General features: G+C 33.8%; 1 protein-coding gene across 1 annotated transcript in view; it reads right to left on the bottom strand.

Moving 5' to 3' along the window:
- The window catches only part of LOC150095530 (receptor-type tyrosine-protein phosphatase epsilon-like), an 858,461-nt gene that overhangs the window by 11,510 nt on the left and 830,643 nt on the right, over positions 1–16,308 (bottom strand). The window contains exon 24 of the mRNA XM_090410701.1: positions 10,798–10,933. Coding sequence (XP_090266827.1) covers positions 10,798–10,933 — 136 coding nt within the window. The remainder of the gene's footprint in view (positions 1–10,797; positions 10,934–16,308) is intronic.

The following is a 16,308-nucleotide window of genomic DNA, read 5'->3' as shown; positions in this document are numbered from 1 at the left end:
TCTCGATATTCTTATAATCCACCACAAAATAATGAAGATTCAATACATCGAGTTCCAATTCTTTACATCTCCGGGATTTCAGAACCTATCGCAAGAATTCTGAAGAAATATGAGTTAACAGCTACGTATTCACCTATTAACTAATTATCTTCCCATTTTCCTTCTCCTAAAGACAAACGCTCAACTATGTCTCTTTCTGGAGTTTATCAAATTTACTGCAACTGTGATCTCCCCTATTTTGGACAAACTGGACATTCTCTTGAAAAAAGAATCCAAGAACATCAATCCTCCATTCATCACAACAAACCTGAAAAATCTGGATTGGCTCAGCATGGGATTGAAACTAACCACAACATCCTTTGGTCAAAAACTCGTCTCTTACATAGATCCCGTTATAAATTTGAATGTTTATTCAAAGAAAGCGTAGAGGCCTTACTCCATCGTCCTAACCTGAATCAGAATGATTGTATATCTATATCAAAAATCTGGGAAAGTCTAATCAGGATAACTCATTAATTCATATTAATTTTACGTTATTTAATATTATTAATTAATATCTTTATTCCAATCATGTCTCTGCTTAAAATTATTTCCTTTAATACTTAGTGATATAACATCACGCGGCTTGTTCTATTTTTAAATGCTCTATTGTTAGTATTCCACCTTGTATTTTTTTTTAAAACTGTTCTTGTATTGCCACTGAAGATGGTTTGCTATTTCCAGAACGAAATATTTGGTTAATTAAATATCTTTCTTGTGTTTACGTGCTTATATTATTCAGTCTGTTATAACTGTCACAAGATAGTTAATACTTTAAAACATCAACGTACTAATTATCATGTTGTTTCCATTTGACTGTAATTTTTGTGCATTTATTTTTGCATTATTCTAATATTTTGAACCACGTTGAAAATTATTCTAATTTTGGGAATGTTTTCAAATAACAGTTTTCTTATAATTTATACTACATTTTTATGTGTTTACATGGTTATATAATCTACAAAGAACACAGATTTAGATTATGCTAATTCATATCTAGTAATAATTATTTTCTATTCAATAAATTAGAATTGTAAATCATTCAACACATTTTCTTTGATTATTTTAATTTTTTGATTCAGAGGAGTATTATGACATACATATCTCCATAAAGTCCAGAAACCAGGGGCGAATGCTGGTCTTGAAATTCACGCTTGCTCTTGTTATCATTCAGGGAGTGAGAGGTGTGATTGAAGTCTAATTAGCAGAATAATGAATTACTGACCATTTAAAACTATATATTTAGAAATTTATGTACATTTAATCATACAAATACAACATTTATTTTACAAATGATATTCTATCTTTTTCAATTTAGCTACTTGAATACAAATTCTACCCTACGGTTCTTCTTTTATGAACTGGTCAATAACATCGTCATAAAACGTTGGTTGTAACTTAATTTTCCCAAGCAACACGCACACTTGTAAAGGCTGGCTGAAGCACACTGGCTAGAGCTACATTGACTACATATGGTCTGTGTTTAAGATGATGTGAAGGGAGCAGAAATCGCTATGCATGCATATGAAATCATAGTGCTGCAGCGAGGACCTGGAAGCTCCTACAACTGAGCAAGCCAAGCTCGTCTAGCTTTGACTAGACAAGCAAGCATTGGCCTTCGACACACAATGCAAAGCTCAATTATTGTTGCACAAGCTTAAGACGCCTTCTGTCTACAAAAATAAAAGCCTAAATGGAATGCTTATAAATGCATGCGTTTATTAATAAATAAATATTACTTCTTTCTTAAGTAATGAGCTTGCGCAGCAAGCATGGAGAATTTGTCACTGCCAGAAACTCATCATGGGAGGCCTGCACTGACCATTAATACAGTACTTACTGTATTACTTTTAAAATTCTTCTCTAATGAAGCTGTTATTACTGCCTCTAATAACCTATAATCATTTACTTCTCTCCAAGCAAAAAATCTATATAACCTTGATAATCACACTCTTAAGTGAGTGGTCTGAAAAGTTTTTGGCCTAACAATGAAAAAACGAATTTATAATTTCAAAATTATTTTTATTTTTTCAACATAATCTCCCTTAAGACTAATACATTTATTCCAACAATGCTCCAGTGCCATTATCCTGTCCCTGTAGTGGTTCTCAGTAAGATCTGCTAAAAATACCCCTCTACAGCTAAACAATCACCTCTTGATTTGAAGAAAAATGCTGACCAGTAAGGAAGAGTTTTAGTTTTGGTAAGAGATAGAAGTCAGAGGGAGCCAAATCTGAGGAATAGGTTGGATGTTCCAACAACTCATAGTGCAGATCCCCTAATTTTCCAATTGCCAAAACACCTTTGTGGGCAGGTGCATTGTCCTGATGAAAAATGATTTTTTTCTTCTGCAAACTGGGTCTTTTCTCATGAATTTTTTTGTCTAGTTTGGTTTAAAAGATCAGATTAATATTCCCCAGTTATCGTTTTACCCTTTCCTAGATAATTAATAAACAAAATGCCTTTAGCAATCCAAAACACCGATGCCATGACCTTGTCTTCTTTGGTGCTGAACAACTGGCTTCTGTCCACTGTTTTGACTGCTGTTTGGATTCTGGTGTGTACTGGTGAATTCATCTCATCCATAGTAATAAATCGATGCACGAAATCAGTTGATAAAAAGTTGATAAAACGCTCCAAGCACTTTTCAGAGATTTTCATGCGTTTTTGATCTGTGCAGCATCCATCTTGCACAAAGCTTTTTCATTTCCAATTTTTCATGCAAAATATATCCTACACTTTCTTTTGAAATGCCTATAGTCTCAGCAATTTCAAGCAGTTTGACTCACTGGTAATCCGATGCTTGATCGTGCACTTGATCAATGATTTCTGGTGTTGTTACACTTTTTGGATGTCCTTCACGTTGATCATCTTCAAGGCTGGCATGGCCGTGTTTAAACTCGGCAGCCCATTTCTTAATTGTTGAAAATGAAGGAGAAGAGTGCCCATAAACTTTTATGAACTTTGAATGAATTTCTTTTGGCATTAAATCTTCTTTTAGAAAGTATTTTATAACCACACGAGACTCTGTTTTATCCATTTCAAGGGATACAGACAACACTTTTGCCCCAGACAGCTGTATAAAACAAACTACTTGATAGGATGACTTGTAATTTCACATAAATGCTTATGACAGATGTACCAACTTAGAAAAAAAAAAACTTGCCGATAGTGTTGTCATTTATGGTTGAGGCTGAGAGCTTTTTAGACCACCCACGTACACAACCTACAGGGATGATTCTTTGTTCCCTCAAGTTCATTCATGTATTGGAAATTTTCTTTTGCACCTATGTTACAAAACTGCCTTAGTAACGTAGATATTATTATCATATCCTCTCAGAAATTCTACAGTTCAATCAATTTCAACAATGCCTTTTGGAAAGATCTGAGCTGAAATTGTACAGAAATTGTGTCTTTGCCAAATGTGGTTGTATGAAATCAGTATAAAGAGAGAGAATAATTTCCATGCAGTGTTAACATGCAGAGTGATCCTTTGGGATATTTTGCCCATTTCATTTATAATATGTTCTCTGAACTTCAACTTTATGTCCACCATTATCTCCAAGTCTCCACCTTCATAAATTTCTTGCACTCCAGTTCCATCTATCCAATACAAGGCCCACAGTTCTTTCATCACAAAGTGCATAACTTTAGACTTTGACACACTGAATTGGAAGCTACTGGCTGGAGCAGATGGGGCCATTTACTCCAACCTGTGTAGTAGGGCTCCATGCAGTATCCTTTCAAATGCTTTTGCAAATAATAATAATAATAGTAATAATAAAAATACCAGCAGTATTATTATATAACAATCTCCCTTAAGCAACTCAGATGTTGCTTTATTGTAGCAAGTGGGTAATTTACTTAGACTTTCTTAGTCTGAAGAAGACTTTCTCTTCAAAAAGCCATGCTATTCCCCATAAAATATTATATTTGTTTCAATAAGGAAATACTGTGAATAGGCATATTTAAATAAATTATAGTACCAGAATTAACTCACATAAAATATTATTTATTAGCATAATTTTTGCCTGAGTATCAAAGGCATCTTCAGTACAAAGCTAATAGAACAATTACTGACAATTCCAAAACGTGCTACCTAAGTAGCTAATGTAAAATAACTAAAAAAGATCATTAATAAGTTAGGAAATTTAATGACCTTTTTTAGTTATCTTACATTAGCTACTTAGGTGGGACCTTTTAGAATTGTCAGTTATTGTTCTATTAGATTTGTACTGAAGATGTCTTTGATACTCAGGCAAAAATTATGCTAATAAATAATAATATTTATTATTATTATGTGAGCTAATTCCGGTATTATAATTTATTTAAAGTATCATATTCTTGTCCACCCATTCCTGAATTCTACCCTTAACCAAATTTTCTAATACCTTAAACATAATAAGTCCATAATTTGCTACCTCGTCCTGGGCTCTCCTTTATGTAAAGAGATAATCTTGCACTTTTTTTTTCACTACCTTGACACTCTGTCAGTGCTGAGATTTAATATCTGAAACCTTGGATTCAGTTGCCTCTATTCTTGTTTTGATCATTGTCACTGCATTATTGCTTGCAGTGACAGCGATTTTTGCTTGCCGATGATGCAGAGTTAGGTAGAATTATCAGGAGCAGTGCTGATGTTAATTATCTACAGGAAGATTTGAATAGACTTTTCTTGGGCAAATGAATGGGATTGCAGTTTTAATATTAATAAATACAAGGTGTTACACTTTGGGATACAGAGATATAAAGCTACGTACTGTATTGGTGGAGCTGTACTTCAAGAAGTGGATGATACTTAGGATCTTGGAGTGATGGCAGACAGTGGACAGAAGTTCTGGGGATACCTTGCATGTATTGCAAAGACTGCACATCGTATTGCTGCTATGATACATTGACATGTAGGGATAAGGAGGTGGTGATGCCTCTGTATAAGGCATTGGTCAGACACATATGGACTATTGTGCTCAGATTTGGTCACCTAGTTTTCATTGTGATGTGGAAACACTAGAGAGGGTCGAAAGATGAATAACCAAAATGATATCAGGACTCTGAAGTATTGATTATGAAGAGCGTTTGAGAAATAAACAATAAATTACAAAATAACCACAGTAATTCATTTTAATGAAATGAAAGTAAGAGATTAAAGTTAATTACTGTGGTTATTGTGTAATTTATTGTTTATAGTTATGCCACAGGTACCTTTAAAGATTAGACATTTGAGAAAATGTGGATTACAGAGATTGGTGGATAGGAGGAAAAGAGGAGATATGATAGAGACATTCAAGTTAGTTAAGGCAGTGCTTCCCAAACTGGGGGGCCGTAGATTTTGTTGAGGGGGAGGCTGTGAAATAATGAAAACAAATTTAAAATGTTTTAAGACTAAGTAGTTTTTTTTTTTATCTTAAAAGAAACTTATTTAATGTTTATTATTTTTTATATTTTAATGGAAAAAAATTTTACATTGGTGCGGGTTCACAAATTTTGCTTCCTGCATATTTCGGCGCTTAATGAATATGCTTATTCATATAAGTTTCATTTTAAAGCAGAAATCTAAGAATTGCAGTTTCAAATATTTTACCTGATATTGGTGTAGCAGTATTGAAACACATCCATCACATTAAATTGTTATTAAACTTCTTTTAAGTTTTTAATTCTTTCTTTATTACTAATCGTTTTACGTTTCATGTGCTCGTACTGCAAATGTACAATAACAATATATCTATCTATATAAAAATATGAGATAATGTGTATGTAAGATGCTAAAAATGTAATTTTTTTTTTTGAGGGGGACCGTGAAATATTTTAATTTTTCCAAAGGGGACCCTGACATCCAGAAGTTTGGGGAGCACTAAGTTAAGGGATTCTTATCAGATTTACACAGAAGAAATTATAAAAGGAGTGGATGTTAAGATGGGAAGAATGAGAGGTCATCCCTGGTGAGCGGAATGCAATGCACACTCACTAACATTTTCTGATGCTTATTACAAGTGCATTTTGAAAAACGGAGAGGTAGTTGATCAGACTGGAAAAGATTTTTCCAAAAGTACTTAACATTATATGCTATCATTTCCTTTTTATAAAATAAATCAGTAAAGTCTAATTGACTACCTCTCCATTTTTAAAAGTGTATTTGTAATAAGCATCAACAAATTTTGCAAATGCTCATCAAAGGGAAAAATAAGTTCTTCCAACTGGGTTCTCTTCTTTTTTTTTTTTTTTTTTAAACTAATCGATTGCTAAATATATTATCTGCAATTAACGGTCAGAAATATGAATCTGAAATTCAGTATTCTTCATGTGGCACAAAAGTTTCCACCTCCTTTGAAATCTCTTCTGTGTCAAAAGGATTTCTCTTTCTGCCTGTAAGTGCAGTTGATGTGGATATGAGACTGATATATTTTCTTCATGTTGAATGGAAGTTTCCACCCTTTATAAGCACTTCTGCATTCAGGTTTCATTTCGTTTCATGTGTATTTTCTGAAGGCACAGTCCATATGGATGTGGATCCTGATTTATCTTCTTCTTCCTCTTTGCATCCATCTTCTGCACCAATTCCATAAATTCCACAATAAATGGAAAAAGATTACTGACTTAACTGGATCATTGCACTTTTTTTTAGTTACACATATTTTTAATACACTACACCAGATAGTCATTTATGCGAATTCATTTCTTAATTTATTTCCTGTAAGTTAGCATAATTTAAAAAAAAAATTTATATTGTAATAAAATGTAATATTAATATTTTAAGAGTAATAATAAAAAGATATGAGAAAACACAATTTTTAACATATTTCCTTGCTTGCCTGGGGGCAAGATTAGTGTGGTTGCAAAACATCAAAATGGTTACAAAAAGGTCAAGGGTATTGGGAGAGGGTTAGCAGGTATTTGGGTTGGTAGATGTATGATTTTATGTCACATATTGCTGATAGTAAATATTCTTGCTTAAATAATTGCATATTCTATATTTATTACATATTCTATATTTAGAATGCTGTCAAAGGTTATAAGTCACAAGTTGTTGCTGAATGACCTGCTATAATGTAGGGTTGGAAAGTTATGAAAGACAACTCTGATGTTGCATCTCTTTGAGTAAACCATCATGTGGGCAGTCGAGAATGAGATGATAATTTAGCATCATGAAATATTACACTTTAAAGAAAAGAAAAGGGAGGAATTTTTATGTCCCCCTCCCAATTGAAAACGAGTTAGCTGATTTCATATGGAGACAGCAGAATTTTTTCTCCCCAAAACTAGCAGTTTTCATCCTACATACAGGTAAATTGGTCAAGAGAATGCACATAATTTACGTACAAAAATACTATTAGTGGGAGTGGTCATTGTGTGTAGACAGAAGATTAAGAGGTGTAGATGGTGGTTGTGTGTTGCAGAGTGCCCTCCTGCAATGAGTCCTTGGAAGCATCTACTATCCACTCAGTCCTGAATTCTGCCCCAAAAGATTTTTCCAGTACCTTAACCATTACTTCTCAAACACTGATCAGTTTATAATTTACTATCTGTAGTCTTCTTTATGTAATGGAACTACCTTTTTTCCACTCCCTTGGACACCCTGACAATTCTCTGGCACTTTTTTGTAACACAGGCTAATATTCCATCCATCTCGTGATCATATTGATATTTTGCATGTTAAATTCCATCCATCTCGTGGTCATATTGATATTTTGTATCTTAAACTACCTCCAGTTCACTATGGCTATTCTCATAGTCCCTGTTTCACAGTCTCATAGTCTATTCTCTAGTCCCTGTTCCGCCTGGAAGATACATCCAGGACCAACAAGAAGGAAGGAAGCCAATTCCAATTTACAGGCCTGGCATTCTAGAAAGGGGTACAGTGTATTGTCATTAGCTGGTTTAGACTTGCTTTGGAGCTGTTTTTTTTTTTTTTTTTTTTTTTTTTTTTTTTTTTTTTTACCAGGACCTTGAGTCCCTTCTTGTTAGCTCTGGATAGACCCTTGCAAAGCGATTGTTGTTCAGTAATTCAAGTATTTTTTTGTACTTCTAACATTTCCCTACTATTTTTGCAGATTAAAGTTATCTTTCTATAACAATTTTTCCCTTTTACTTGCTTCATACTGAATGAACTGTGAGATTTCTTCTAGCCTGTTCAGATAGATTATTCTCATAATTTGCTTTTCCTTTCTTAATATGCTGATCATCTTATCATCTGTGCTTTATACTACTCAAGAACTTACTGATCACATTTCTTTTTAGATTCAGCAACTTAAGATATCTTGACTAAACTCCTTAAACAACTAAATTTGTAGCACACTGATGTTGTTTAGTAAACATATTTTGTTTGGCTTTCTTGCTATTATCTCAAAACCAAGTATTTGATCAAAACAAATCTTACATTGTTTTTTGCATTGGATTTGAGATTACTAAGCCTCACACAAAAATGCATGGTTCAATTCCTCTTCTTTTTCTAATAGTATTTTTTCTCTATCTATATTTTCATTTCTCTTTTCATTGTTTAGTATCTGAGTCCCTTTCCTGCTGACCATCAACTAACAGTTATCCTAGTAACAAGTTCTCTGTTATGCACCAACAGAAACCACATCACAGGTGAGTTCCTTTCAGTTATGCAGAGTACTAATGTAGTGAAGTGATGTAATAAACACTGATGTGGTGAAGTGTTAGAAGTGAATGAAGAGGATGTAATCCTAATACTGAGTATGGTAGAGGTCAGTAAGGCAGGGAGACTAAGTGGAATTCCACCACCTGTTTTAAGGGAATATGCTGTGGAACTGACTGTGCCATTAATCTGGATGTTTAATGAACATCTTGGAACAAGGCAAGTTCCTTTGGAGGGGAAGATATTGCCATGCCATGCCATTCCATAAGGGTGGTAGTAGAATAGAGATATCAAACTATAGGCCAGTTTGTATTTCTTCTGTAGTCATTAAGATTTTGGAGAGATTGGTAAGAACTTGTATACAGAATTGGAAGGATGAGGCAATATTATTTATGCAGGCCAGCATGGATTAGTTAAGGGGGGGGGGTGATCTCTTGATCTGGTTGCCTTCTACAATATAGTAACGAGAGCAGCAGATGAGAATAAAGCATATACTGTAATTTCTATTTTATTTTGTAAAGGCATTTTTACAGGGTTCCACAGGCAGGTCAGTTTTTAAGTTGCAACAAATGGATGTTGGATATCAAGTTAATGCACTATATTGATAACTAGCATTCTGATAGATATCAGAGAGTTGTGTATGGGGGAAGAGTATCAGGGAGTAGGAAGGTTACAAGTGGAGTTCCACAGGGTTCTGTACTGGGACATTACTCTTCAATTTTTATATCAGTGATATTGTAACTGGATTATATGGAGATATTCAGTTATTCCAAATGATGTGAAGCTTGGGAGGATTTTGGCTCTTCAAGAGGATTTGAATAAGCTAGACCAGTGGAAATGAATGGGCATGTCCATTTAATGCAACTAAATATAAAGTTTTGAAATTTAAGATCCACAGATGGGATGCTTCATGCTCACTTGGTGAAGCTATAATGGAAGAAGTGAAGGAAGCAAAGAATATTGGGATGATTGTAAATAGAAATTTGAAGTTCAGAGGACATGCCAGCAAAGGTTGGTTGATTGGCAAAGCCTCTGTTACTAATGGCTCATGCAAAATAAGCAAGTTTGAGCATGGTCAGTAGTTGGAATGGATTAATTGTTCGATGCTGTTGGCACACTCTCTCGATGAGTCTTTAGACTCCCTGTAGGTGTCACATAATAATAATAATAATAATATTGCAAAGGGTGTAAAAAACATCTCAGAGAATTGCTGCAATATTGAGGAGGACATTGGGTGCATTACCCTTTTATAAAGCTTTGATCAGATGACTTCATCTGGAGATTAATGTGTTCAGATCTGGTCACCAGGATGTAAAGAGGATGAAATAACCTTTGAGAGATGCAGAAACTGGTCTGGGTTGTGGCCCTTCCCATAATGCATAGCATTATACATGTCCGTAAAGATATGTGCATTGCATTGTGGGATATGATGTGAAGTCATTAGCCTCTATATACAAATAGCCCAGTTGTGAAAGTGACTTCACATGCAAATTTTGTTTGCTTACACTTTGATAATGGATGAAACCAAGAATATAATTTCTTGGCATCTTTAATATATAGTACAAATAAGTGAAAAAACTATCAGCAAATAAGTAAAGCCTGGCTTGGTTTATGTGCTAACATTACAAGAAGAACAGAATGGATTGCGATTAGTTAGCATGCATGTACCATGTGAAAACCCAACTTATTACATTTTTACAGTATACAGAGATATTTAGAATGCACCTTCTCTAATGAGGCTTGAAGTCTTGACAATGCTGAAGAAGAGAAATAACAATATGACTGAAGAAATGAATATTATAATTTTAATATCTCAGTATGGAAAATGATGAAATAAGTAATGGATGAAACCAAGAATATAATTTCTTGGCATCTTTAATATATAGTATAAATAAGTGAAAAAACTATCAGCAAATAAGTAAAGCCTGGCTTGGTTTATGTGCTAACATTACAAGAAGAACAGAATGGATTGCGATTAGTTAGCATGCATGTACCGTGTGAAAACCCAACTTATTACATTTTTACAGTATACAGAGATATTTAGAATGCACCTTCTCTAATGAGGCTTGAAGTCTTGACAATGCTGAAGAAGAGAAATAACAATATGACTGAAGAAATGAATATTATAATTTTAATATCTCAGTATGGAAAAAGAAACTTACCAATGTTTGAAGCATACAGTGTCGCTGAGAGCGTGTATAACGAGCTGCCTGAAAAATATCTACCCGTTCTTCTGCTTTTAGTTGCTGAATAAGAACACTCAAAGTAACATACACGCTGCTACGATCTCCACCACCACTAGAAAACCAATAATAATTTATGCTACTAATAAGCAATAATTGAAGGTAATAAGAAGAAAATTTACACATCCTTTGTAGAAACTACTGATTTAATAAAATAAAATTTTTTATGTTTTTGAATAATAACAAATTTCCTTCTTTAAAAAAGCTGACTTCTCTAACATTTACTTGATTCCTGGTAAATCAAACATAGCTAGAATTTATGCAATACACAATGTGTTTATTATTTGTGTTCAACTGTGGTTCACCAATGACCATAATTGTGGTGGCAGATATATTTCTTGTATTCAACTATGGTGGTTAGTCAGGTCTTGCTGACCATGCCTTGGACACCTTGCACAGAATGAAATGAGAAAAAAAAAAAAAAAAATACTATGCTTCACTGCAGCAAATATAAACTTGAAAGACTTAATTTTTTTATTTTTTTAATCAGCAGCAAATTTACATAACCAAGCAAATCTAAATATAGTTGTGAAGCTTCCCAATATTTAGGAAACAAATCTTAGACCTTCCACATCCAACAGCTAAGGCTAGCTACCAGCACTCATAGAAGGCACTTCCCTCCTTAGTCTTCCAGTCTAAACTTTCCACCTACAGTTCGTTTAGTGTATGTTATTACAATTTTTGTATCCCAGATAAAACTGAGTTCTGTGACAGAGATGAAATACTGTAACTATTAAACTTCTGTTTAATTATTTAATTGCACTAATGAGTGTAAATTTTTTTTCTGACCAAAAAACGAATGTGATAAATTATAACTAACACTGGGTTTAATAGGTCATAATATAGATAGTACTAGTTTTGCTACATATACTAGTGGCTTCTTCTGGGTTATGAAGAACAAAAAAAGTATACAATAAGCAGAACATATGAACCATTCCATAACTAAACCGAATGTGTAGGAACCATTACACAAAAGTATAAAAACAGAAACATGTGGAGCATGGATGTTGGCAGAAAAGTTTGACACGATGAAAGATCCACACATCAATAATAACAGAAGCCAGCTCAGGCCTGGTGTTTCACTTCTCCCATTCTCACTACAATACTGAATGGGACAATAACTCCATGCCGTACAGAGAAGACAACTTCAGTGCCCACAACATCCAAGACATCACAACATCAAAAAAATATATATTTCACATATATATATTTTTATTTTTATGCATATATTTTCCACCTAGAGTTTTACATAAATTCCCCTTTTACAGATTTTTCTCCCCAGGCCTATATATTTGATGTTTTGCTGTGCCACATACATACATGAAAACTAAGTTTTCTTTTTATATATATTTTTATTAACAAAGTGTGTGTATATATATATATACACATTTATAACCTTAAAATATTGGATCTTCTGACATTAAATACAACATATCTGCAGAAGCAGAAATCAATTCTCTTAGTCAAAATATAGGCTATGATGGTTATCCACTCAAAAGGCACTCTCAACAGAAACCAAGGAATGATTTTATGTAACATTTGGAAGTCACTTATTACCATATTTCCCCGAAAATAAGACCTAACCGGAAAATAAGCCCTAGCATGATTTTTCAGGATGCTCGTAATATAAGCCCCAGTTAAGATCGTCAGCCAGAAAGACACATTTAGTACATCCATTGCAACAGATGACGGATGTATTGAATTATAAAATAATAATATTAATATATAATTAAATGTTTATTGACATTATTATTATTGACATTAATACTTAAAATAAATGATAATATAAATTATAATTAAGTATTTGTAAATATCCAAGCGGGCACCTTTGGACAAGAAGTAAACATCTATGTAAACAGGCGTTTACCTCTCGTCGATTGATGAGGTAAATTTGACATGGGTGCCTCGTCAATCTTCATTTCCTCTACTGGTTATGAAAGTGCATGTGTTACCTGTATTTTGGCAATTCGTCTGGATGGAAAGAAAGCCCCACCTCTAACCATCACTAAGGGCAACAAAGATAAGATTGAACATGTTTCAGGCATTTATGTTCTTGAAACCGAAAAAGCCTGGTGCACCCAAGCAGTTATAAGGAAGTGGGTCGATTTGGTGGCCAAAGAAGTCTGCTAGTCTGGGATTCAGCCAGCACTCACCGTGCTAAAGACATGAAGAACTTCCTTGCAGAGAGAAGAATAGATCAAATAATGATTCCCCCAGGAATGATTGCCTATCTCCAGACTCTTGATATTGCAATAAACAAGCCATTCAATGACCATTTGCACATCGAAATCAAAATTGAAAATAGAATGGAGAGAAATCAGCGTGGAAACTTTGTGAAGCCTAGCCTGCAAGAGGTCACGACTTGGATGAAGAATTCATGGGATAAAATCACTGACAGCTGTGTTGCCAATGCGCCACGAGCAGGCTGCATGGACAAGAAGTGCTCATTTAAGGAAAGCTCTATTGCTGGATATGAGAGATTGGGGGCCAATGGTTATACAGGAAATGGAGTCGCAAGAAATTCAGGCCAGAATTCGGGGTTTGGAGAGTTATGACGATGTTCCAGAAGAAGATGACATGACTGTATTTGAATAAATGTAGATTTTTGTACATGAATAAATGTAGATTGTTGTACATGAATAAATAAGACATCCCCTGAAAATAAGCCCTAATGCATCTTTTGGAGCAAATATTGATATAAGACCCAGTTTTATTTTTGGGGAAACACAGTAGATCTTTCAAAACATCAGACTTCAATGTGTCTGCCAACTATCATGCAAATCTGCTGAACAATGACTGACCTGTGCTAGCCTCAATGCTCCACATGTTTCTGTTTTTTTTTTTTTTGTGTGTGTGTAACGGTTCTTACATATTTGGTTTTAGTTACATAATGGTTCATATGTACTGCTTATTGTATATTTTTTTTGTTCTTCAGAAGAAGCCACTATGTGGCAAAACTATATAGATAGTAGGTTTAACTATCTATATTATGACCTATTAAATCCAGTGTTAGTTAATAAAATAAAATAAAAAAGAACCAACATATGTACTTCTATTTTCAAGATGTTATAGATCAATTAATTTTACATAATAAAAAAAATATATCACTGAAATGTGGTTATGGTTATACAAGAAGAAGAAGAAGAAATATATAAGCAAACAAAAAATATTTTAAAAATTAAGAAAAAATGTAAATGTTTTCCGGGTAGGTTGTCAACATTTCAAGAGCAAACAAGTGTTATAAGAGCTTGGCAATGAAAATATATTTTAACTTATCAAAATTTGCCATCATAGTCAACTCTTCTGCACTTCCTCTCTTTTCTGCAGCCTCAATCACTCTTCCTATTGTTAATTTACTTTAAATTCTGCCAACTGCTCCATTGTTAATTTTCTTGTTGGGGAGGAGAGGTCTATTTCACATATATATATTTTTATGCATATATTTTCCACCTAGAGTTTTACATAAATTCCCCTTAAACTTTTAACAGATTCTTTCACCCAGGCATATATATTTGATGTTTCGCTGTGCCACATACATACATGAAAACTAAGTTTTCTTTTTATATATATTTTTATTAACAAAGTATATATATAAATTATATATATATATAATTCACTGCCTTTCCTGGATGTGAAACTGACCCGTTCTTCTGAAAAAAAAACTTAAAATTTTGATGTACAGAAAACCTACACACACACACACACCAATAGATATCTCCATAGTCAGTCCCATCATTTCCCTCCTCAGAAACTTGGAATCATTTCTACTTTGGGACATAGAGCTCACTTTCTTCTTGACGACCCAGATGAACTTCGTAAAGAAATCAATTTTCTTAGATCTACTTTCAGACTGAATGGATATTCTCAAAAAATGACTAAAAAATTCCTTTTTAATCCTCCTAGTTGCCATACTGAAAAAATCATCATCATCATCATCATGCGTATCAAGGATTTAGGCCTAGCATGGCCTGTTCTAGCCTTAGAAGTCATCGTTGAATCGTTTAAGAGGATGTCCTGGTTTTCTTTTTCCTAATGGCTTGTACTTTAAGGCTTGTTTTGGTAATCTTTCTGTTTTCATTCATCCATTTATGTTTATATTTTTTAATTTTTTCTATTACTGGTTCTTGGTTTAATTCTTTCATAATATCTTCGTTTCTTTTGTGATCAAATAGGGTATACTTTGCAGTTTTTCTCATAAACTTCATTTCTGCTGTTGTTAATCTTTGTTTGTCTTTTTGTTTTATTGTCCAGATTTCGCTTCCATACATTAAGACTAGCAGGGCTAATGTATTGTATACTTTTAGCCTGTTTGTTTTTGAACTAGGTTTGGTTTAAATATAGAGTTAATTACACCTGTTATTTTTAAATATTTTGCAATTTTTACGTTTATATCTTTTTCATTTTCATATGTGATCATACATCCTAGGTAGTTAAATGAATTCACCTGTTCTAATCTTGTTATCTATTACTATTTTAGTTCTTGCTGTATCTTGTCCTTTAAAGGCCATAGTTTTTGATTTTTCTGTTGATATTATCATACCATAATCTTTGGATATCTGATTTAGATCTAAAATAGCTTTCTGTAAGTTATCTTCAGAATTTGTAATCCTCCTAGTTGCCATACTGAAGAAATCATCATCATGCGTATCAAGGATTTAGGCCTTTAATCCTCCAAGTCACCATACTGAAGAAATGAATAATGTTAAAGGCAATATATCTATACCATACATAAGCTCAGTTTCTCAAAAATTAGCCAAGGTTCTCAAAAAATATAACATTAGAACTTTATTTACTCCGCTTCCTAAGATCCACTCTCTAGTGAGCCGTCCAAAGTCTAGTCATCATAATCTAAAATATCCCGGTGCGACTGCAACATTTCTTACTTTGGCCAGACGGAATAGCCTATTGAATTGTGTATGGAGGAGCACAGAAGGGACATGGCTTACAAGAGAACACGTGCCAGTGCTTTATCCAGCCATGTCCTTTTTTCGGCTGATTCTGATGATGAAAACCATACTCATACAATCCTTTGGGACAGATCTAACAACATTTTCCGTTGTCATGACAAATTGGAGAGAAAAATTGTAGAATCTAGAGAAATCATCCCCAACCCTGTACATTTAAATAATAATTTAAGCTACAACTTCCCAGACTGTCATTCTGCTGTGATCAAATACTGGCGCTCACAAGATGCTATACACACGCGCTCACCCAACAATGTCGCCAACGAAGGAACAGCTTTGAATACGTTAATTACAACGTTTTCATGTTAAATATGTATAGTGACTTCCTGTGCTGTTCACAGTTTTTATCTTCAATGTTTAAAGTTTTTTCTTTTCTTTTATAAAAACACCTGAAGAAGGCTGTAAAATGCTGAAACTAGTAGTGTGATACTATTAAACCTTTTTCCTTTTCTCTCAGTTTATGTCA

Source organism: Typopeltis vanoorti, chromosome 20 (assembly GCF_054136105.1).
Source record: "Typopeltis vanoorti isolate ZY-2024b chromosome 20, IOZ_Tvanoo_1.0, whole genome shotgun sequence".
NCBI classification, from domain to species: domain Eukaryota; kingdom Metazoa; phylum Arthropoda; class Arachnida; order Uropygi; family Thelyphonidae; genus Typopeltis; species Typopeltis vanoorti.
Note: the sequence above shows the minus strand (reverse complement) of the source record. Positions and strands in the feature narration are given on the sequence as shown.